General features: G+C 41.1%; 1 protein-coding gene across 3 annotated transcripts in view; it reads right to left on the reverse strand.

The window, feature by feature from the left end:
* The window catches only part of LOC141215153 (uncharacterized), a 446656-nt gene that overhangs the window by 12158 nt on the left and 410561 nt on the right, over positions 1-23937 (reverse strand). For all 3 annotated transcript variants that reach the window (XM_073665502.1, XM_073665499.1, XM_073665501.1), the window contains exons 28-29: positions 8044-8196; positions 5101-5301 (exon numbers count right to left, since the gene is read on the reverse strand). In XM_073665502.1, the coding sequence (XP_073521603.1) occupies positions 5101-5301; positions 8044-8196 (354 nt within the window). The remainder of the gene's footprint in view (positions 1-5100; positions 5302-8043; positions 8197-23937) is intronic.

Consider the following 23937-nt stretch of genomic DNA (forward strand, 5'->3'; position numbering starts at 1 on the left):
GAAATGTGACTTGACGAAGTTAGTGACAATGACAGATGGTAGGTCCCTAAGGAATGGGATAATGTTGATGACTAATGTTCCAGGGGCTGAGCAGCGCAATTGTCAAGTACATGGTCTCTGTGTGAACCGTGGGTTATAATGTGATTGTGTGTACTACACTCCCTGACAGAAGTTATGTCGCTTATCCATGTTATCTAAATAAAAGCTTATAACCTGATGTTAAACTCATCCATTGGTTTTATATATTACTCTTTTGAAAGCTGAAACCCTCCCAAATTTGGTTTAGGTAAAGAAAATAAATTGGCATCAATGCTGAAATATTGATCATTTAATGAACACAGAATGATCAGATTTTGGCAAGACAAAAGTTTTGTCGCCTGATCATGTAATGCACCCAATCCTAGTTTACATCCTCACCAGTGCTCAGTAAATGATCAGTTAATTAGTGGGTGTGTATAAAAAGAAACCCAGCACCCCAGACCTTCACTTGAACTGCAACTTGAGCTCTGACAACATGCCAAAAATCCACCCTGCGACCAAAGCCTTGATTATCAAGAGGCTGAAGACCAGATTCACTGCAGAGGTGGCTGGCACCTTTAATGTGTCTCAGCGTCAAGTACAAAGAATTAAAAAAAAGATTTGAAGAGACTGGAGATGTGTTTGACAAGCCCAGGTCTGGCAGACCCCGCAAGACAACTGCTCAGGAGGAACGTTTGTTGGTTAGAAAATCCAAAGCAAGCCCCTCTTCCACTGCAGCAGAGCTCCAACAGGTCTGGTCACCTCAAGTTCCTGTGTCAACTAGAACAGTTTGTAGGATTCTGTCTCGAAATGGCCTCCATGGTCGAATCAGTGCCCAGAAGCCAGCACTAAAGAAAAGGCAAATAAAAAACAGTGTGGCATTTGCAAAGTCCCACAGCCTGCTAAACAGATGGATGCTGGAAAAGTGACAGAAAGTGGATTTCTCTGATGAATCTTCAGTAGAATTACACCACAGCCGCCGCAAATACTGCAGGAGACCTACTGGAGCCAGTATGGATCCAAAATACACCCAGAAAACAGTTACATTTGGTGGTGGAAAGATCTTGGTCTGGGGTTACATTCAGTATGGGGGTGTGCGAAACATTTGCAAGGAGTAAGGCAATATCAATAGCCTAAAATATCAAGAAGTATTAGCTACCTCTTACATTCCAAATCATAAAAAAGGTCAAATTCTGCAGCAGGATGGTGCTCCATCTCATACATCCATCTCTACAACAAAGTTCCTCCATGCAAAAAAAGATCAACGTGCTGCAGGACTGGCCAGCCCAGTCACCAGACATGAACATCATTGAGCATGTTTGGGGTAGAATGAAAGAGGAAGCTTGGAAGAGAAAACCAAAGAATCTAGATGAACTCTGGGAGGCATGTAAGACTGCATTCTTTGCTATACCTGATGACTTCATTAACAAATTGTATGAATCATTGTTGAACCACATGGATGCAGTCCTTCAAGCTCATGGAAGTCACACAAAATATTAAATATGACTTTAATAGCACCACAACTTCATTCACCAATGTTATGCAACATATATTTGTATTTTAAGATAATTATTTGTTTGAATATCACATTACTTTCTGTGGGCGACAAAAATTTTGTCTGGCCAAAATCTGACCATTCTGTGTTCATTAAATGATCAACATTTCAGCATTGATGCCAATTTATTTTCTTTACCTAAACCAAATTTGGGAGGGTTTCAGCTTTCAAAAGAGTAATTTATAAAACCAATGGAGGAATTTAACGTCAGGTTATAAGCTTTTATTTACATAACATGGATAAGTGAAATAACTTCTGTCAGGGAGTGTATGTGTTCAACCCCACAAGTTTGAACAGAGGGGGGGGATATGTAATGCAGCAGCTTGCTGCATTGCTAAAATGTCCAGGGGGTGTGTTCTGGCTGATCATTTACCTCCCCCTCAGGTGACTGATCACATGACTGTGACATCATCACAGGTCGTGTGTGCACAGAAGGGTATATAAATCCAGGTGGTTTGAAACAGACAGAGAGAGAGAGAGGCCTGGTGAAGCCTGGAAGGCAGAGGCTGGATCCCTGTGTTTGAGATGCCAGTAGCCTTGGAAGGCGAGAGGCCTGGTCCCTGTGTGGGACTCCACTAGCCAGGAAGGCAGAGGCTGGATCCTTGTGGTTGAAATACAAGTAGCCTTGGAAGGAACATGGCTAGGAGACTACGTCTGGGAGGCCTTAAAGCCACAGCTGTGGCAGAACCGAGCTGACAGAAGCAGCAGAGACCCGGCAAAGGTAAATCGGCGCTATAAGTGAATATTGTTGCTGTACCTTGCTGAAGTCTGTATTTGAAGCCAAGCGGGCATAGCTGCCACTGAAAAGGCTCTAGGATACATGTGTAACATTCCTGCGAGCCACTGAGATGGACTATGTTATGTGCGGTTTATGATGTGTAATAAACTGCTGGACTACATATTACCGGAAAACGTTGCATGTGTGCTTTAATTGACCTGGTGAAGCGAGTACCCCAGTGTGATGAATAGCACTACCTTACATGATGTTAAATAGTCATCTAAAGATGAAAGTTACTGTGCAAGGGCTGAAAAGCTATATTTGGACATGACAACCTCTTCACTATAGGATTATGCTAGTGGCTAAAAGCAGCCAGTACCATGCCAGTAGCAGTATGAAGGAATGAAGACATATGCCTGGTCATGGCTGCCAACACTTATTCTGCACAGTCTCAATATGGATATACAGATATTCAAAAGCACATAATTGATATCTGGGTAAGGAACTAGAGTATGTCGTCCCCAATAAATAAGTCGTTGAGAATCTACGGTCTAATTGAATGGAGTTGTGCGCACTGTTGGTGACAACAATGTCAGCCTTCCTCCTGTGCTTTGAATCAGGTGCATGGAAGTATAAAGGTTATCTCCTCTTAAAAGGTTAAAGCAGTGACCCTTGAGGCCTCCACCGATCAGGTAAAGAGGGCCCTGCAGAGCCTCATCTGAATGGAGCTGAGGTTGAGCATATGCACTTCTACATTTATTAGCTATGAAGATGCCAGATAAAGCCGAATAATGCACTTGGCAATTTGTGACAATCCCATAGAGAATGAATGGTGCAAAGGCATGCATGCCTCACTCCATTCAGACTGGATCTGCACAGCCCCATTGTTGGGATTAATGAGAGTCCTGTGGGGAAATCAGAATCCCTGCATCCTCCATTGCATCTATTCTGCTGCTGATGCCTAAGAGAATTCTACTATGCATTCACATCTGATTTCTTCATTTCTGTCGTTCTGCCCTGTCATAGGCTAAAAAAATGGCAGTATTGGATCTATCTCATGATGGAAACTAACTGTGCCTTTTACACCTCATAAACGATAGAGGGATCCTATGGGTGTCTGATAAGGTTTCCATTTTTTAGATTTGTAGTGGAATCTGTGATGGAGGTGTAGCACCCTGAGGATTCGGCTGCTACAGGGGTATTGCACCTCAAACCAGAGGTGTGATATTCCACTCCCGGGTAAGGATGGAGTGTGGACCTGAGCTCGGTAGGCTGCATGCACTACACACATCCCATTTCCGAGGAACAGACCAACGGTACTCCCACTTAGAAATGTGCAGGTACGACCGAGTCTGTTCCTGGCTGGAGTGGGAGGGGGGTGGTACATCCCAAGTAGTGTAGGGGCAGATAGGGGGAGCAGCCTGGGTAAAGATAGGAGCTCATTGGGTGCTGGTCACCTGAGCTCACACATAGAGGGTGTATATAAGGTGGGCACCATCAAAGAACAGGGTCAGTCAGTCTTTGCAGAGGAGTCAGTCTGTCAGAGTCAGGAAGAGGAGCAGAGCAGCCCCAGAGAGAGAGAGAGAGGAGAAAGCAAGAAAGACCCAGAGAGGGAAACAGAAAAGGAACTCTGAGAACCCAAAGTCCATCAGCGGGTGAAGAGTTGGCAACTGGGTACCGGATCCCAAGCTGGCAGAGGCTACAGCACACCTTAGCCAGGAACCGGAGGTCGTGGGCAGGATTGATCTGCCACGATCACCCACCACATCTACCCTGAAGGCATACCACGTGGAGGGTCAGGGAACCCAAGGCCAAGGGTCTCCCAACAGAAGGCCCGAGGGAGCTGGACCTAGGTAGATCCCTGGTGGGGAAGGCCAGAAGACAGGACAGAAGGAGAGCTCAGGGTCACGCTCCGGACTTGTTTGGGGGTTTGCTGAATCCAGGACCTGGTGGACGCAGCACGGCTCGGGTGGTCACTTGAAGCTGGAGTGACCGGAACATCAGCAGTGAGTAAATACCCTAAACTGCACAACCCGACTCTGTCTTCATTTTACATCTACGCTGCACGACCACAACCCCCATCCTCTGCACCTGACCCCCTGAGGCTATACCCCACCCGTTGGGGGTTATACCATCAAAAGCTGCACCTACACCATCAGCCTCAGCGGACCCTGCTGCAGCGGCGGCCATAGTGACCGCAATACAACGGGTGGCGTAGTCGACATTAAGAACTTAATAACATCTGTAGGACTGCCACATACAACTGAGTTTGACACCCTGGGCACGGACCGGGTCACAGCCACTCGGAAGACTACAACTCCCATCTGATCCGGCTCCGGGTATTCCCTTAAAGAATATGGCCCAGGGGGCGCGTCAGAGGTTCCCCACTTACCCTCCAATACAGAGGTGAACATAGTCACAGCCATACTGCTCCAACTCATACAGGAAGATGTTTTGGGATATATTAGACATTTGCTGATCAAGCAACTGCTAAAAGTGTGGTTTAAAATGGATTAAAAATGGAGCGCTACACCAGAGCACATACATTGCATCATTTGCACTGGTGTTTGATGTCATGCTTTTTGTCTAGGCTCTGCAAGTACACTGATATTTAGTGGTGTCAGAACTTGTAAATCAGTTTTGCTGGTTCATTGGTGTCTTCTAACAATCTAATCTATTCTTTCTATAAAAGTGGCTTACTTGTTCCAAAATGTTATTCCTCTATCTGTAGGAATTATTCCTCTTCCTGCAGACATAGCATAATGAAAACACACTGAGAATAATGTATACCTAGCATTTCCATACTTACAATAAGGTCATAAAACTTCTCTCCCATTGCCTCTTCATAAAAGCGCTGGTGCTGCTGATATTCTTGGCTATTTCTTTGGAATTTTCTTTCTTTCTTAGGCAAGCTTTCAATGATTAGCATAGACATCTCTTTGCCTTTCTTACTCATCTGAGTGGCCAAGAATTTCTTGACATTGCTTACGGTGAGCAAATCATTGATAATCTGTCAAAAAAAGAGATAATCACAAGAAAATATCTTTATAAATCCCAGCACATTAACACAGATAACCGTTGTTCTCACGGGAAGAGCAGACAGATTTGCACTTGTCTGTGAATTAATGGCAACTCCATCGAGACTTCACTCTGTAATGAAATGCTTTCTGGACCTGTGCCTTGGCTGAGAATCAGATCATTTGCATGAAAGGTGTGTGTGTATACATCTAAAAAAGATATACCGTATACATATATATGTGTATTTATATATATACACATATATATATCACATATACTGTACACACACGCATATGTCTATATAGATATATATAACATATAGCATGCTCTATCAGTAATTAAAAAAAAAAACAGCTGCTATATCCTTATAGCCTGTAACAAACACACATATAGCTTTGTATTCATAAGAATGACTGGTTGTATTAGGTTGGGGTCACAAGAGCGATGATTCTCTCTTCTGAATCGGATCGATTATGGTAATGACACTCGGCTCAAACTCTATCAGAGTGTCAGTTTACTGTGATCTGATTCTTTTGCATGAGAGAATTGTATCACAAGTGCGGAGAAGACATCTCTCCACCTTCTCCATTGTCTCTGTCCACAGATGTCGGACTGCACTCAGATGACATCCGAGTGCAGTCCGATGTTTTATATGCAGTCATATATAAACTTGAATGTGTACGCGTGATCCGATTTGCAGAGCCACTCGCAGCATGCTGCGATTCGGTCTGTAGAAAAAAACGCAGATCTGAACTGCCCCACAGTATAACATTGGTCCGAGTGCTATCAGATAAAACATCAGATAGCACTCATCCGAGTTATACAATCGCGTGAGCGAGCCTATAGGAAAAGCTCTTATGCTCCCATGCAAGAGATAATGCAAACAATGAAAGTGAAAAAGGTTTAGAAAATGACAATATTTGCACATAATTGCCCATAAAGTTGCCAATATGGATTGGTTGTGTGCACAGAGATCAACCTGCCAACTTATTCATAGGAGCAGCTGTATGTATGTGCTTGAGAAGGATGAAACTCAAATTGACCATATTGTGCCAGTCCCTGACAATTCACTGACTGGCATTATAAAAGACCAGGGACGTTTCAATTTACAATGTTCTGGTCGCTCTTTTTGTAATAGGCGGGAGTCATATATGGAGAACTCCCTGTACGATACTGATATACCGCACTAAGGGCAGGTGCAGACGGCCGTATATTCTCTCATCCGTGAGAATTGGGCCAATTATGCAAATTACACTATTATCAAACTCTGATCAAAGAGTGTCAGCATAGTGCGATCTGATTCTCTCAGATGAGGAAAAGATGGAGAAAAAAAATGTCTTCATCTCCATTCTCTGAGTGCGCAGAAATCGAACTGCACTCAGATGTCATCTGCAGAGCCGGCGTCAGCACCCGGCGCACTCGGGCAAGTGCCAGGGCCCTGAGCAGGCGGGGGGGCCCACTTGTTGGGCACCCCGGCACACTATGTGGCCTGTGAACGCAGAAGTCCGGTGCGCCAGCGCCCCATATATTGCTCCAATCAGCATGATATCGGCAGTCATGCTCCGTCGACAGAGCAGTGCAGAAGAGGAAGAGCAGCTCTACTGATGTGAAGCAGCAGAATCTCCGGCAGAAGCGGTCCATGATCATTTTCAGCAGGCACTGGGCAGAACAGGCAGGGAGTTATCAACTTCCTGCCTGTTAGTTCTTCGCCCCATCAAAAAAAAAGAGTCCCGGATAACCCCTTTGAACGACGTAATTACCAGGGGTTGTCATAGCAGTCAAGTGCCTGCTGACAGCCCCCATGACTGTCATCTTTATCGTCATGTGAAGCCTAGCCTGTGGTTAGGCGTCAAATAAAAACATAATTTTGTCTACATACTGCAATACATTTGTATTTTGACATATAGAATAAGCGTTCAAACGATTGCAGGTTCAAATCCTCTAATGGGACAGAAAAATAAAGCAAAAAAAAAGTTTTTTAAAAATAAAAAAATGATCATATTTGGTATTGCTATTACAATAAATGTCCGATTTATCAAAATATTAAATTAATTTAGAAGACACCATACAGAAAAAAAATAATTGGAATGTCAAAATGTAGTTTTTTCGGTCGCCACACTGCCCCCCAAAAATGAAATAAGAAGTGATAAAAGCATTGTATGTAACCCAGAATGCTATTAAGTATAATAGCACTATAATTGTACTGATCTCAAGAATCATATTGCAAAGTCATTTGTACTGATTGTAGTAAGAACGAAGCAAAAAACAAAAAATTGCAGAATTGCGGGGTTTTTTTTCACTATTTCCCTGCACTTATATGATAGTTGTTGTGAATGACACCGTTCATTTTATGCACCGCAAAAAACAAGCTCTGATATGGCCATGTTGTTGGAAAGATAAAAAAAAGCCATGGCTCTTGGAAGAAGGGAGGAAAAAATGAAAGCACAAAACTGATAACTGGCTTTGGCAGAAAGGGGGTAGTGAGATAAAGGGGAATTTTCTGTTTACCATGTATTAAATGATTCATATGAAACATCATTATCCATTTGCGCATTTCATATAAGTGTAATCTATTACAGGTTATGGGGGAACTGATAATTAGTGACTACATAGCAGTGCTCGTCTATGTATATATCGAGATCAATCATGAGAAAGTGATACCTATTAAAATATTATTTACAGACATGTCAATTGTAAAATATATATCATATGACTCACTATACGGAGCACTTACCGGTAAAGAAGGGTGCTCATCACCAACATAGTGGCCATCCCAAATTTCTACTGTCACACTGCCATAACTTTTGCTGATTGATATTGTATTTTTCTTTAAGCCATCTTCAATAGCTGGTTTCACAGAAGTCATAGACACAGCCTCCAGAAATGCCTGCAAGTAAGAAAACTGATAGTTATTTGTGGAAAACTTTGAGATTGTGTAGGTTATAAAAATCTGGCTATAATTTGCTATTACAACTTCTTTAAACTACATCATCTTCTAGCAGAATCAAGAATAATTACATTTTCAGGTTCTGCAAACATCTCAGGACATTTCCAATTGAATCATTTGGCTTCCACTTTTGAGTGAGGAGGAGGTAACTTAAAGAAATTTACTTTCTTCAAATGAATATGCATTAATGACCCTTAACTCCAGGCCTAATTACTTTATATAACCTACGAACCCATAACCAACATGTGTATGAGTGAGCTTGGGAGTGGACTCTATCAGGGAGTAGAGACCCTTTGATGAGGGAGAAAACATGGCTAACCTTATTTAAATATTCAATTAACATTACCTATCTCTTTGTTTCTGAGGCAGCCCAGAACGGGTGACATATTTCATACACAGTGGATACGCCCTAAATTAACTACTGTTTAGCCCAGAATCTATGGTTCGATACAATTCTCTTTAATGTTATAGAACGCCATGATCCTTGGGTGGCCCTCCTACATTACAAGGTACTGGACCTCACCCCATACACAATTTTCACCACTTAACATCTTGCCATCAGAACTCATGGATGAAATGATGTGGCCTCCTACAAAAAAAGTTAGGACTAGGTTAAATTTATGATAAACAAAAAATTGTCCGGCTTTCTACTAGACAAACCTGACAAATTTGTCAATAATTTGGACACTCTGGATAAAATATGCTTATGCACACTAACCTATATTATAAGCTGCCCTGACATAACATCCAGGGCCGGCGTCAGCACCTTGCGTACCCGGACAAGTGTCGGGGCCCTGTACCATCAGGGGGGCCCACTCTCTGTCGGGTCCCTGGCGGCTTCCCCGGCATCTGTGCAGGACAGCCAGAGCTGTGTGAGTGCTGTCACTTTCCAGACATGGCCGCATGCAGTGCGCTGTGCGGCTGTGTCTGGTAGTAATGACACAGCAGGGGTGACACTGCACCTTTAATTGTGCTTGTGTGTCGCCCCTGCCGCATCATTACTAGTAGACACAGCCGCACAGCGCACTGCGTGCGGCCATGTCTGGAAAGTGACAGCAATCAAGCAGCAGTGCCGGCTGTCCTGCACAGATGCCAGAGAAGCTGCCAGGGCCCCGACAGAGAGTGGGCTCAAATATGTATGTATGCCTGTATGTGTAGGTATCTGTGTATATGTTTGCGTATGTGCGTGTCTGCGTATTGTATGTGTGCATGTCTGCGTACTGTGTGTGTGCGCGCATGTCTGCGTACTGTGTGTGTTCATGTCTGCGTACTGTGTGTGTGCATGTGCATGCCTGCATACTGCGTGTGCATGTCTGCATACTGCGTGTGTGCATGTCTGCGTACTGTGTGTGTGCATGTGCATTTCTGCATACTGCGTGTGCATGTCAGCATACTGTGTGTGTGCATGTCTGCGTACTGTGTGTGTGCACATGTCTGCATACTGCATGTGTGCATATGCATGTCTGCATACTGTATGTGTGCATGTCTGCATACTGTGTGTGTGCATTTCTGCTTACTGTATGTGCATGTCTGCATAGTGTGTGCGTGTGCATGTCTGCGTAATGTGTGCATTTGCATGTCTGCATACTGTGTGCATGTGCATGTCTGGGTACTGTGTGTGTGCATGTCTGCCTACTGTGCGTGTGTGCATGTCTTCATATGTGAAGGATGAGGGGGCAGCCTGGGCCCTGTGTTCTATACCTATATTTCTCTTCTGTATCTGTGCATCATGAATCATGGTATGTGTTAAAGGGGCCCACTGAGACTCTTTTGCCCGGGGCCAACGAAAACCTGGAGTTGGCCCTGATAACATCTATCTATATTTCTCTCAAAACATATTATTTTCATTTCAAACGCTTGCTGGGGTGAAGTCCCCTCCTTAACCCTACTTTCCCCCTACCTTATACTCCTAATATGGGCAGCACTGTGGTTAGCACTGTTGCTTTATATCACTGAGGTCCTGTATTAAAATCCCACCAAGGACAACATCTGTAAGGAGTTTGTATGTTCTCCCCCATGTTTGTGTGGGTTTCTTCCAGGTTCTCTGGTTTCCTCCCACACTCCAAAGACATACTGATAGGGAATGTAGATTGTGAGCCCCAGTGGTGACAGCGATGATGATGTATGTAAAGTGAAGCGCCCCCTGGGCCGTGGGGTACTCGGCAGCCGGGCCTCTGGTTGCTGGGGGGAATATCACGGTAGCTGGCCCGGTCCGTGACCCAGGGTGGTCAGTAAAAAGGGGGAGATTTATAGGGGATTTGGGAAAGTGTTTGTGACTCCACCTGTGGATTGCGGCTAAAGGGTGCAGGGATGGTGTGCTCTCCACAGGTAGAGCTAGCTCCAGGGCAGCGTGGGTTATAATGGTGGTTGCGCTGGGCGTTGTAGTGCAGGGAGGGAATGATGGCGCAGATTAAAGAATGGACGGAGGCAGTGCGGTGCAGTCATCCAAGTTTTTACTCACAGTTCTTATGAGGGTTCCACTGGTGCACTGTACAGGTGTCAGCCTCCCACGTCACGCTGCGTTCACCAGGCAGGGCTTCAGCACTTCCTCAGGTAGATCAGGAGTACCTGGCGGAGCCCCGCTTTCTCGTGTTCCTAACTAGACCGTCTTCTCACTGGGTCTTTCTCCCTCCTGCCCTGCGCTTCCCACTCTCAATCCCGCTCGGGTGCTCTGAAGTCCCTCCTGTCCGCCGGAGTTCACAGACCTGCTTGACCCTTACAGGGATTAGAATGAGGCTTCAGCAACTGACTATAGAAGCCAGAAGCCTCCGGTTTTCCAACTGGGACTTGAAGTACCCGACTGGGCCAGGGGCCGGTGCCCTTCTTGCGGCCAAAGATCCCTCTGTCTTCTGACAGATGCGGGGCGTACGGATGCCTTCCTGCACTCGCCGTACACCCTAGGATCCCTTCAACAAAACGGAGCCTACTCCCTGCTCCCCTCCTGGGACTCTATCACTAGGCCCTTACTTGTGGAGCAGAGCTCCTACTGAGACTCTGCTCCCGGACTGTTCTACTGAACTGTCCTCCCACTGACTGAACTGGACTGCCACCCTAAGATGGCTTCCCTTTATATACCTACTACTATGGTGCTCCACTAAACTGCTTCCACCCACACGCACTACTGGTTCCCCCTACCTTTGGGTTCCCCCCACTCCAGCCAGGGTCAGGGCTCAGCAGAAACATACATTGCGTCTTGCCCTTCCAGCTGGCCTGGAGCAGTGTAGTGTTGGATGCAGGTGTTGGGGTTCCGGGCAGCACTCCCTTCTTACCTGAGAGAAAGAGACACCACACCTCTGGGTGAGGTGCAGTACCTCTGTGGCGACTGAACCCTCAGGGGCGCTACATAAAGTGCCATAGAATATGATGGTGTTTTGTACGTGAGTAAAATAAATAAAAAATACTTTCCGGTGTATATGTCCAATATGTGGAGATCTTATAAAATCCCAATTTTAATCTTTATTGGCTTTCTCAATTCTTTCATATGCAAAATCCATTTTTTTCTGGTTTGTTTCTCAATATATCTATTTAATATATTGAGGATCCAGCTAATTTTCGAATTGTGGATCAGGTCCCATTTTTTCAAATCTGACTAGTTACATAATGTGGTGAACGCTTCTTCTTTCAACCCAGTGATTCTGAGAGATTTTTTTTATTTCATGATACTTTGTACTTCATGATAGTGGTACATTTAGGTTGATAAAATTAGCAATTTTCAAACTTTTAAATGTTAGAAATTTATAACAGTCATACCACACAAAATAATAAATAACATTTACCCCATTTCTACTTTATATCAGCATCATTTTTCAAATGACCTATTATTTTGTTAGGATGTTAAAAGGGTTAAAAGTTTAACAGGAAATTTACATTTTTTTCAACTAAATTTACCATTTCTATTTTCTACGGACCTACTGTATTCAGATTTCAAGTTACTTTGAGTGGCCTATATGTCAGAAAATCCTCAAAAGTGATACCGTTTTCAAAATGTATTCAAAATGTCAGTCAGAAAGTTTAACACGTCAGGTGCTTTACAGAAGTTGACGCAAGGTGGCCTCTATTTGAGGCAGATGATGGCTGATTAAATCAGCCATCACCTGCCAGCAAAGGGGCATGGCATAGTTAGGTTAAGAAATATTTTGACAGTGACACAAGTTTTGGCATTTTAGATGTTTACCAAAACACATTCAGGATACAGTTATAAAATCAATATAGGCTTAAATTGCAGATTCTCAGCGTTAATTTGAGGGTATTCACATCCTAATTGGAGTAAGGGTTTAGAAATTACAGTTTAATATATATGTAGCTGCCTTTTTTTAAAGGGACCAAAAGTAATTGGACAATGATCTTCAATGGGCTACATGGGCTATTCTCATGTTAATGTTGGCATATGCAACAGATTAAAACTTATTATAAGTGAAAGGAGGACTTTATACTAACCAGACAGCAGATGGCGATAGTGTGTAAAGTTATATGCTTGCTGTAATGGGGGAGGAAAGCTCTCAATTGTTGGTTGTTTTTACTTCCTACGTTTTTCTTTCTTTCCTGAATGTGTTATGTAAGCAGCACACAGACTGTGTGACACTGAATTGTATCTCATGTTTAACCAGTATGAAGTAAATACTGTTTACTCAAGATATCTTGCTGATTGAAGCTCTCGTAAGTACAGTGGTGACTGTAAGAAGATGCACTCTGCGACAGGTTATGGGCCCAGGCCGGAACCCAGACACTAAAGCCCAGACACTATTGGCCCGCACTACAAGAGGATCCTGGTTTATAACCCCAGATAACGGAGCACACAGATAAGCTCTGTAAACAGAAGGAAATAAATCCAGATACAGAGTGACAGAGGAATTCATGATCCCAGGAGCTGGATATAATTACAGAGAATTCAACACAGGCAGGACATACAGGAACTATCAGCAAGAAGAAAAAACAGGAGAATATCTTCAGTACAACTCTCTAAACAAGTAAGACTATATAAAGATGATGAGTAACACAGAAATGAAATTCACAGTAGCTAAACTGAATAGTGAAAATTATCAGTTATGGAAATTCAAAGTAGAGATGTTGTTATCTAAGGATGATTTATGGGAAGTAATTGTTACAGAAAGACCAGATCAAGATAATCAGACATGGGATAAGAAGAATAGACAAGCGAGAGCCACCATTAGCTTATTAGTGGATGATGCTCAATTAATACATATAAGAAATGAAGAAACAGCTAAAGGAATGTGGGAAGAATTAAGAAAACTGTATGAAAGACCTAGCTTGAATCGCGAGTTATTTTTATTAAGAAAGCTTTACAGTATGAGATTGAGAGCAAATGACGACATGCAGAAGCACATATTCTCAATGATGGAAGTGATATCACAGCTAAGATCTATTGGTGAAGACATTAAAGATAGTCATGTAGCAGCTATATTATTGTGCAGTTTACCAGATTCGTATACAGCCTTGATAAATGCCCTTGAGACGAGACCAGAAACTGACATTACATTAGATTTTGTGAAAACAAGACTAATAGATGAATATCAGAGAAGAAAAGAACAAAGAAATGATTCTTCTACTGAAAAGGACAGTGAAAACGCTCTTAAAGCTACAGAATTTAAAAAACGCTATAATAAAGAGACAAGAGAATGCTTCAGATGTAAGAAAAAAGGTCATTTAAAGAAAGACTGTACCATATGGAAAGCAGAACAACAAAAATTACAACATAAAAAGCATACACAGAAAGTAAAAAACACAATTTCAGATTCATGTGAGAATAATTGGAATTGCACATTTAAAGTAACAGACAAGAAATCATCACTTGGTTGGTTTATTGATTCAGAAGCAACGAGTCATATGACAAGTGACAAGAATTTCTTTACTGATCTTGATTTAGATAAGAAAGAAGCCATTTATCTTGCAGATGGAAGCAAAATAACCGCAGAAGGTATCGGACAAGGTATGCTAAATTGTTCAAACAAGTTCGGACAAGATTCAAACATATTTGTACAGGATGTGTTGTATGTTCCAAAATTGGAAGGCGGATTATTATTTGTGAAACGTTTAACAGCAAAAGGACTTACAGTAAAATTCAAAGACAATGAGTGTGCAATTATTGCAGGAAACAAGGTGATAACCAAAGTCAAGGCAGATGAACAATTATATCATTTTGACATACCAAAGGAACAGATAAAGGTATGTACACATGATCACAAAAACTGTGGAATTGACGTCTAGGACATAGACACCCTGAGAGTATAAGGGAACTACAGAGTAAAGAATTGACAAAAAATTTAAAGATATCAGATTGCTCAATTACCGTAAGATGTGAATGTTGTATAAAATCCAAAGCCACAAGGATATCTATTCCAAAAGAAAGCGAGATGAAAAGCGAAAGACCACTTGATTTGGTGCATACTGACGTATGTGGACCCATGAAAGTGACCACATCAGGAGGCAATAGATACAGGTTGACTTTTATAGACAACTACTCAAGATACACAGTCACATACTTAATTAAGAACAAAAGTGAAGTTTTTGATAAACTTGTAGACTATGTAACAAGATCAAGTAACAAATTTCAAAGGAAGCCAATTGTCATCAGAAGTGATAATGGAGGTGAATTTACAGGTCACAGAATAGAAGACTACTTAAGACAAAATGGAATAGAACACCAGAAAAATGTTCCATACACACCTGAACAAAATGGAGTAGCAGAAAGGAAAAACAGAACTCTAACAGAGATGATAAGATGTATGCTGACGGATTCCAAACTACCAGAGAAATATTAGGGTGAGGCAGCAATGACAGCTACATATCTACAGAACCGACTTTTTTTCCAGAAAACTGACGAAAACTCCATATGAACTGTGGCAAGGTATGAAACCAAGTGTCAATCATTTAAAAGTTTTTGGATGTAAAGTTTTTATATTCATTCCAACAGAAAAACGTTCCAAACTTCAAAACAGATCCATGGAAGGAATATTCGTTGGATATAGTGAAAATTGCAAAGGATATAGAATCCTAGATCCCAAAACAGACAGAGTTACAGTGAGTAACAGTGTGACATTCATTGAAGATTTAAATCAAGACTTTATGATTTCAGTTGAAACAAAAAATGAGAAAAACAATAGTGACATAACTGAAGAAATATCGGATGAGAAAGAAGTAGAAATCAATGAAGAACAAAATACTGAAAGTGAAGAATCACAACTACAAACAGACACAGAACCAAGATGTTCAATGAGAGAGAACAAAGGAAAACCACCAAAACGTCTCTCATACAAGACAAGCATAAGAAAAATCTATGAGCCTACCTCTTGGGAAGACATATCTAAACTTCCTGAAGAAGAAGCTAATAAATGGATAGAAGCAACAGAAACAGAAATTAAATCCATGCATGATTCAAATACATGGACACTAACAGATTTGCCAGAAGGAAGAAAAGCCATAAGATGTAAATGGATTTTTAAAGTAAAATACCAAACAGATGGCACAGCTGAAAGATACCGAGCAAGACTCGTAGCTAAAGGGTATTCTCAAAAATATGGAGAAGACTATGATGAGACATTTGCTCCAGTTGTCAAACACACTACAATAAGAACTTTACTTACAGTTGCAGCAATGAAACAGATGGAACTGAGACATCTGGATGTAAAGACATCTTTTCTGAATGGAGATTTAACAGAAGGCATTTCATGGAACAACCTCCAGGATTCAAAGATGAAAGAAATCCAAACAAAGTTTGCAAACTACAGAAAAGCATATATGGTTTAAAGCAAGCAGCTAAAGCGTGGAATGACAAAATCATGGAAGTACTTACAAATGAAAAATTTCAAAGAAGCAAAGCTGATCCATGCTTATACACAAAAAGGCTGATTAATAGATGGATTTATGTACTCATATATGTAGACGACATTTTGATTTGTTTTAAACAAGAAAGGGATAAAGAAAACATTCTAAAAATCCTGAAGCAACATTTCGAAATCAAAGACTTGGGAAATGTAAAACAGTACCTAGGAATACAGGTAGAAAGAGAAGAAGACGGAAGTTTCCTACTGAATCAAAATCACATGATTCAAGACATAACAGAAAAATTTGGATTAAAGGATGCAAAAACAGTAAAGTCTCCAATGGAAACTAATTATCTCAAAGAGATGAACAGTGAAAAAAATATTCTACCAAATAATGAAGAATACAGAACAGCAATAGGAAAACTACTGTATCTAGCGACCATTACAAGACCAGACATCGCAGCAGCAGTAGGAATCCTGAGTAGAAAGGTATCAAAACCAAATAAAGCTGATTGGAATGCCGTGAAGAGAGTAATGCGTTATTTGAAAGGAACTAACAACGTTAAGCTGAAATTACCCACAAGTGATAATTGCATTTTAACAGGATATGTTGATGCAGATTGGGCTGCAGATCCAACTGACAGAAGATCTACCAGTGGACATATTTTTTTTCTCTCAGGTGGACCAATAAGTTGGACAAGTAAGAAACAGTCAATTGTGACACTGTCTTCAACAGAAGCAGAATATGTTGCCACAGCACATGCGAGTCAAGAAGTACTGTGGTTAAGACAATTGTTGACAGAATTAGGACAACCACAGTTGGAACCAACAAAACGGAAAGAGGACAGTCAAGGATGTCTTGTTCTTGCTCAGATGGAAAGAGTCAATCCAAGAACAAGCATATTGATGTGAAATATCATTTCTTGAGAGATCATCAGGAACAAGGAGTCTTGAAGTTAGAGTATTGTCCTACTGAAGAAATGACAGCAGACATCTTCACGAAGGCGTTGAATGCTGATAAACACCACAGACTAATAAAAAAGTTGGGTTTGATTGAATAAGTCCTTACTGTTGAGAAAGGGTGTTGGCATATGCAACAGTTTAGAACTTATTATAAGTGAAAGGAGGACTTTATACTAACCAGACAGCAGATGGCGATAGTGTGTAAAGTTATACGCTTGCTGTAATGGGGGAGGAAAGCTCTCAATTGTTGGTTGTTTTTACTTCCTGTGTTTTTCTTTCTTTCCTGAATGCGTTATGTAAGCAGCACATGGACTGTGTGACACTGAATTGTATCTCATGTTTAACCAGTATGAAGTACATACTGTTTACTCAAGATATCTTGCTGATTGAAGCTCTCGTAAGTACAGTGGTGACTGTAAGAAGATGCACTCTGCGACAGTTAATTCATCATCAATTTAGCAAGTAAAAGGTCTGGAGCTGATTCCAGGTGTCACACTTGCATTTGGAAGCTGTTAATGCGAACCCACAACATGTGGTCACAGGAGCTCTCAATAGAAGAGAAACAGACCATCATTAAGCTGAAAAAAATTAAATCCATCAGAGTGGCCAAATCAACAGTTTGGTGCATTCTGCAAAAAAAAAAAAAAGAGAGCACTGGTGAGTTTGGAAAATCAAAAAGGTCTAGACGTCCATGGAAGACAACAATGGAGAAGGCTTGGAACAGCTCATGATCCAAAGCACACCACATCCTCTGTAAAACATGGTGGAGGCAGTGTGATGGCATGGGCGTGCATGGCTTTCAATGGCACTGGGTCACTAGTGTTTATTGATGGTGTGACTAACGAAGCACCCGGATGAATTTCTGAAGTCTTCAGGGCTATACTTTCTGCTCAGATTCAACCAAATGCAGCAAGGTTAATTGGACGGCGCTTCACAGTACGGATGGACAATGACCCAAAACATGCTGCCAAAGCAACCCAGGCGGTTTTTAAGGCAAAGAAGTGGAATATTCTGCAATGATCAAGTCAATCACCAGAGCTCAACCCCATTGAGTATGCATTTCACATGCTTAAGACAAAACTTGAAGCGCAACCTCTGTTTTAATTTTTAATTCATAAATCAATAGTACACATTAAAATAAGCAATTTTGCAATATATATTATCAGAGAAATTTGCTTCTTTCTGTGCCAAAACTGATCAGTCATTATCAAAATTCTCAATTATGAGGTAAAATCGGTATTTAGTGAAGACAGACTTTCCCATTACTGACATAGGAGATGGCAGCTGCTATTGATAAGATCCTATCTAGATATAAGGGGGAGGAGGAGGGAGGAGGGAGGCCTCTAGCTCCTCCCTCTTTCCATCTACATAGAATTGTATCCATAGCAGCTGCCATCTCCTATGTCAGTTATGTCAGTTTATTTATGGTGTACTATTGATTTATAAAATAAAAACGACGATTACTCTTTAAGGCAGAAAGAAGCTGTGTAATTTATTTATTTATTCATATGTGAAAAACACTGAGGAAACTCTGATCAAACACTGATGAAACTTGGATCCAAAACAATGATGACACTCTTACTATTTTTTGCACACGGTAAAAATCACTGATGTCTGAATGAGGCATAAGAGGGTTGAAGATCCTACACTCAGCTACCCTACATTCAGATGTCAGTTTTTTACATACAAGTTTTATCTGTGTTTCTCAAGGATAGAACTCTTATCTATGGTAGTCTATGGGATTGTTCACATGTCCGTTTTTTTTTCCGCAGACTGAATGGTCCGCACGGAGACTTATCTTATCTTGATTCGTGTGTCGGATCAAACTCGCAATGCAAAGTTTAAGTGTCTGTGAAAAAAACTGGAGAGCACTCGGATGCCATCAGAGTGCTATACATTTTTCACGGAAGGTTTGATAGTAGAAGTTGGAGAAACTTTTTTTTCTTCTTTCCCATCTAGGAAAAACTAATGAAACTTAAATGAAGCTCTGATGAAACTATGATCAGAACACTGATTTAACTCAGACTGTTTTTTCGCATGAGAAAATCACTGACATCTCAATGAGCCCTAACACAGTGTACACATGTTATTATATTGGTCATATGTAGCTCATTTTGGCAATCACTTGAGTCATATCCATTTTTTTGCAGAAAAGTATTAAAATAACTAATTTCACTGATGTCAGAAATACTAGAAGGGATTGTCTGATATAGAGCAGGTTTCTCATTGACTATGTTAGGTGTCATTTATGCGTACAGTTAATAAAAATGCAGTTTTATCTTTCGAATTTCCTGGCCTTTGGAATTACTCTTGCTTTAAGAGAGTTCCAATTTTTGGGGCTCAATTAGAGGTACCTTCTGATTGGCATACTTGTGAAGTCAGTTCTGTTGTGTGTAATTTGACATTTAGAAGCAGTTCACAAGTTCAGAGGATCATTAAAAATTTCTAAACTTAGACCTGCTATTTTGTTAACAAGCTTGGTCTATTTTACTAAAATCATATGTGAAAATGTTCAGTATTTCTAAAAAAAAAAAATGTATATCTGAAAAGCTAATTAGCTGTTGCGTTCACACACTACTCAGTTTCCAGAACTTTGAAATGAGAGTAGCAAAATAAGGTGAAATCACTACCCGAATGTATTAGATGTGCATGTCCAGATGTGGACTATTCATGCAGTGTTATCCACAAATACAATTAACTGAGCAAAAAAAGCTAAAAATGGGAAGAAATGGATAATGAGAGGTGCACATTTAGACTGGAGCCACATGGTGATTTTGACAGCAACACAGTTCATACGGCCAAAGATCGCTGTATGCCATTGTTGCATCTCAGTATTATCCAAGTGAATGAGGTTGTATTGTGAACCACAAGATACTGCGATAAGCAAGGCACAAAAATCAAACTGGTTACAACTTAGGCAATTTGATTGTCGCAGTACCTTACGGATTGCAATTCAACCCCAATCAATTGTATTGTACTGCAATGTAGAAGCGATCCAGATTCAGGAATCTTTGGCCGTGTGACTTGTGTCACAGCCAAAGTCCCCATGTTGCCTCAGCCTACAAGTGGCAATACAGGCCGATTTGGACCAACTAATGTGTATGGTGGTTCCCAGTTCTCACCCAACACCATAAGGATCCAGGAGTCTGAATTTAAACACCCAATCCCTTTGTTCTCTTGGGACATAAGTTGCCGCTAGAAGTGTCTGGCAGCAGCTAGCGCTCCTCTTCACACACCAAACACATGCTTGATCACCGGAATGAAGCAAGAGGAAAAAGGGGTTAGGAGAAAAAGCATATGGGTAAAACTATTTCATCCGGGGACCATTAAAATGGCCATGAAGCTGTCTTTCCAGCCTTCATCATAAACATGAACACTCTGGCAGCGGAGAGTTTCAGAGGAACAAAGAAAATATTTTTTTCCTTCAAAGTCTGCGGTTGACTACTGTTGTGCTGTCTCAAAACATGTTGGCCAACATTCTTTTAGTAGATATGGCCTAAGTGAATGACGTTATCTAAGGCATATTCGAGAATATTTAACATCTGGATGTTGTGTTCTTTTTTTTTTTGTTAAACCCAAAAATACTGCAATACTGTTGGTATGAATGATCAGAGACACTTGTGCTATTAAGCATTTAGGCTGTGTTCACATGTGGAGGCAGCTGTTTTACCATGATTTTCAAAATCCATCCCCTCAAAATCCCCCCATGAGTAAGCTATATGCGAAACATATGATGGGGTTGTACTGCAGTTCTTGGTTTTCATATAACTTTGTGTATTGCTGTTTTTGTTTGCTGGCTATTTGCTATGTACTTTGGGTGTTATTACATTCCCTGCATTTTTTGGGGTGTTACGTTACACTGCCTTATATCAGAGTATATTAATCTGATATTTATTACTGTGTACTACTTATGCACATTATTTGTGGCTCACTTAGGGGTTGTGTTGCATCTCATGGTTTGCATTTACGGTACTTTTATGTACTATTTTCTATGCTTACTGATTATTCACTGTAAATTTTGGGTATTTTTACACTTCTTGCTCTTTGCTGTTTTTTATTTCATACTGCCCTCCCATAATATTCAGTGTAGATTATTTATTTACTATGTATTACTACCTATACAAGTAGTTTGCAGCTCTTGTTTTTGTGTGGATTTGCCTCCATATTGTATTTATGTATATTTTTTATGAATTTATTTTATTTTAGGCCACGTGCACACGTTGAGTATTTGGTGAGGTTTTTTTCACCTCAGTATCTGTAAGCCAAAACCAGGAGTGGAACAATCAGAGGAAAAGTATAATAGAAACACGTCACCACTTCTGTATTTATCACCCACTCCTGGTTTTGCCTTACAAATACTGGGGTAAAAAAACTCTCCAAAAACTCTTTAGTGTGCATGTGGCCTTACTATCGCATGCTTTACAATATTTGAAGGCATTTCCCATTATTATCCTATGGCAAAGAAGTGGACACCCCATATAATGGGAGTCAGTAGTCTTCTTTCACACAACAAGATCACGAATAGCACAATAGGGCAAATAAACACCAGTGCAAAAATACCTAAAGTTGCACACAGAGTTGCATACATAGCTGAATGAACGTTAATTCCATCTCACACCATATTGGCCGGTGTCCACTAGGAGTGGCTAAATCAGTGAAGTGTCCTTCTCATCATCCAATCCCCTTTCGACTTGACCAAAGTGTCTAATGTCCTATATATCACTGTGCTATTGAAATCCCGAGCCTGTGGAATGCATTCAGGAGGCTGCATTGACTTTCACTGGCTGCCCACAGCAGGGACAGTCACTGCACATGTTCCCACTCTGAAATTCACTGCGCAGACTCAGGAATTTAATGGCTTTTACATTTACGTATGGAACAATGGGTTTGGGAGGGATTGCTATTGAGAAGCCACTTCGCCACAGTCAGCGAACATTTGCCAGCCCAGCATGAGATGGAAATAAAGTTCATTTTTTTGATTATACTACTTCAATGAACACCACCATAGGTATGTTTGCACTCGTTTTTACATGACTTATCCGCCATTGTCAGCATATGTTCACAATGAGGTTTTTGTACCGATTTTGCACGCAGAATGCGAAATCTGCACTAAAAATACTTACAACGCCAGCTTATTGTTTTTTTTAAATAGGAAAACCATGTTTCTGTTCATACAGCCATGTTTTTTCCTGACGAGGTTCCCAGTCAGATTTCGCCCAAAAACACTGTTAGTAGTATGTGGATTTAAAGAGGCTAATCCTCCTGAAAATCTGCAGCTGAAAGCCAAGGTTCAAATTTCTGTTATGAATTCTGGAGCAAGTACACATCAGCTTTTTTTCCAACATGTGAACATCTTGAATGGTTTAGTTCTGTGAAATCTACTAACAACTCAATTTAACAGGAATTTGTGTTGTTGTAAATGACTTGCCTCCAAATTTTCAGTCCAATTGAAACCTATAGAGCATACGTGTCAAACTCTGGCCCGCGGGCCAAATCTGGCCCTCAGGGTGATTATATTTGGCCCGAGACACCATATGGAGGATTATGTGGTGCCCATTGTACTGTATGGAGGACTATGTGGTGCCCTTTGTACTGTATGGAGGACTATGTGGTGCCCTTTGTACTGTATGGAGGACTATGTGGTGTCCTTTGTACGGTATGGAGGACTATGTGGTGCCCTTTGTACTGTATGGAGGACTATGTGGTGCCCTTTGTACTGTATGGAGGACTATGTGGTGCCCATTGTACTGTGTGGAGGGCTATACGGGGATCACTGTTGGGACATAATACTATGTTGGGGTCACCATACTTAAACAGTTTTTTTTTGCATCATACTTTCTGGGGTCAATAAAAGAGCAAATTAGGAGCTTCAATAGGAGGAAAATTACTTTGTAAGGGCTGAAAAGTTGTGTGATATGCTCTTCTGTGACCCCACCAACTATTAAGGTTTTTTTTTAGGGGGCGGGACCTATTAGAACTTCTGCTATGCGACGCCATGATTTCTTTGTACGCCCCTGCCTGCGAGAATGCTCCAGTCATGTGGTCTGTCTCAAAGACTTTTAATTTAAAATGTACTTTTTCTTGTGGGACAACCCCTTTTGTTTCCATATTAGATGATAAGGAAAAACGTTCTCAAGTGTACTTTTTTTTTAATAAATATGAAAGTTGGTCTGAGACTTTGTCCATATTTTAAATTTTGGCCCTCTGTTTAGTTGAGTTTGACATCCTTGCTCTAGAGAGAGTGCAAAACAGCTCATATTTTCTCTGATGGATCAGTTATATACCTTAACTTTCCATGTTGTGCATGCCAATCATATTACAGTGGATACACCTAGAGAACACAACAGATCCTGCATGCTAAAAATGCCAGATCATAATTCACCCATGTGACATGACATACATTCAGTCGACTTGTTGGAATCAACATGAAGTGAATCATGAGTCCAGATTGAGACACTCAATACAGGCATCAAATGACAAGATTAACGTCCAAAATCAGATGGGTTACTGCAGAGTGCACAGCGAGAGGAATGTCTTTTAAGAGCAGTGTATAGCAGCTGCCGTCATTCATTAGATATCTGTAAACCTCACTTTAGGTCCCATTCAGTCATCCATGTTGCACGTATGTGCTCTATCTATGTTTTTCATGGGCAGAACACGTACCCATTACAGACTATGGGGCTATTCACATGTCGATGTTTTTCGCGGACAATGTGTCTGTGCAAAAATCACATAGACATCCTTTTTTTACCAGTAACATGGATGAAAAGTACCAATACAAGTGTATGGGTCTGTGAAAATCACAGACAGAATATGGATGCCATGGATATGACTAATGTTTCTTCTAAGTTGTGTGTTCTAGTTAAAACAGACTACTAATAAGAATCAACCGACCCAATAAAGGTACGGTCATATGATATGTGCTCTGCCTTCCTGT

Source organism: Phyllobates terribilis, unplaced genomic scaffold, assembly GCF_046119375.1.
Source record: "Phyllobates terribilis strain yellow unplaced genomic scaffold, ASM4611937v1 Scaffold_2__4_contigs__length_985480577, whole genome shotgun sequence".
Taxonomy (NCBI): domain Eukaryota; kingdom Metazoa; phylum Chordata; class Amphibia; order Anura; family Dendrobatidae; genus Phyllobates; species Phyllobates terribilis.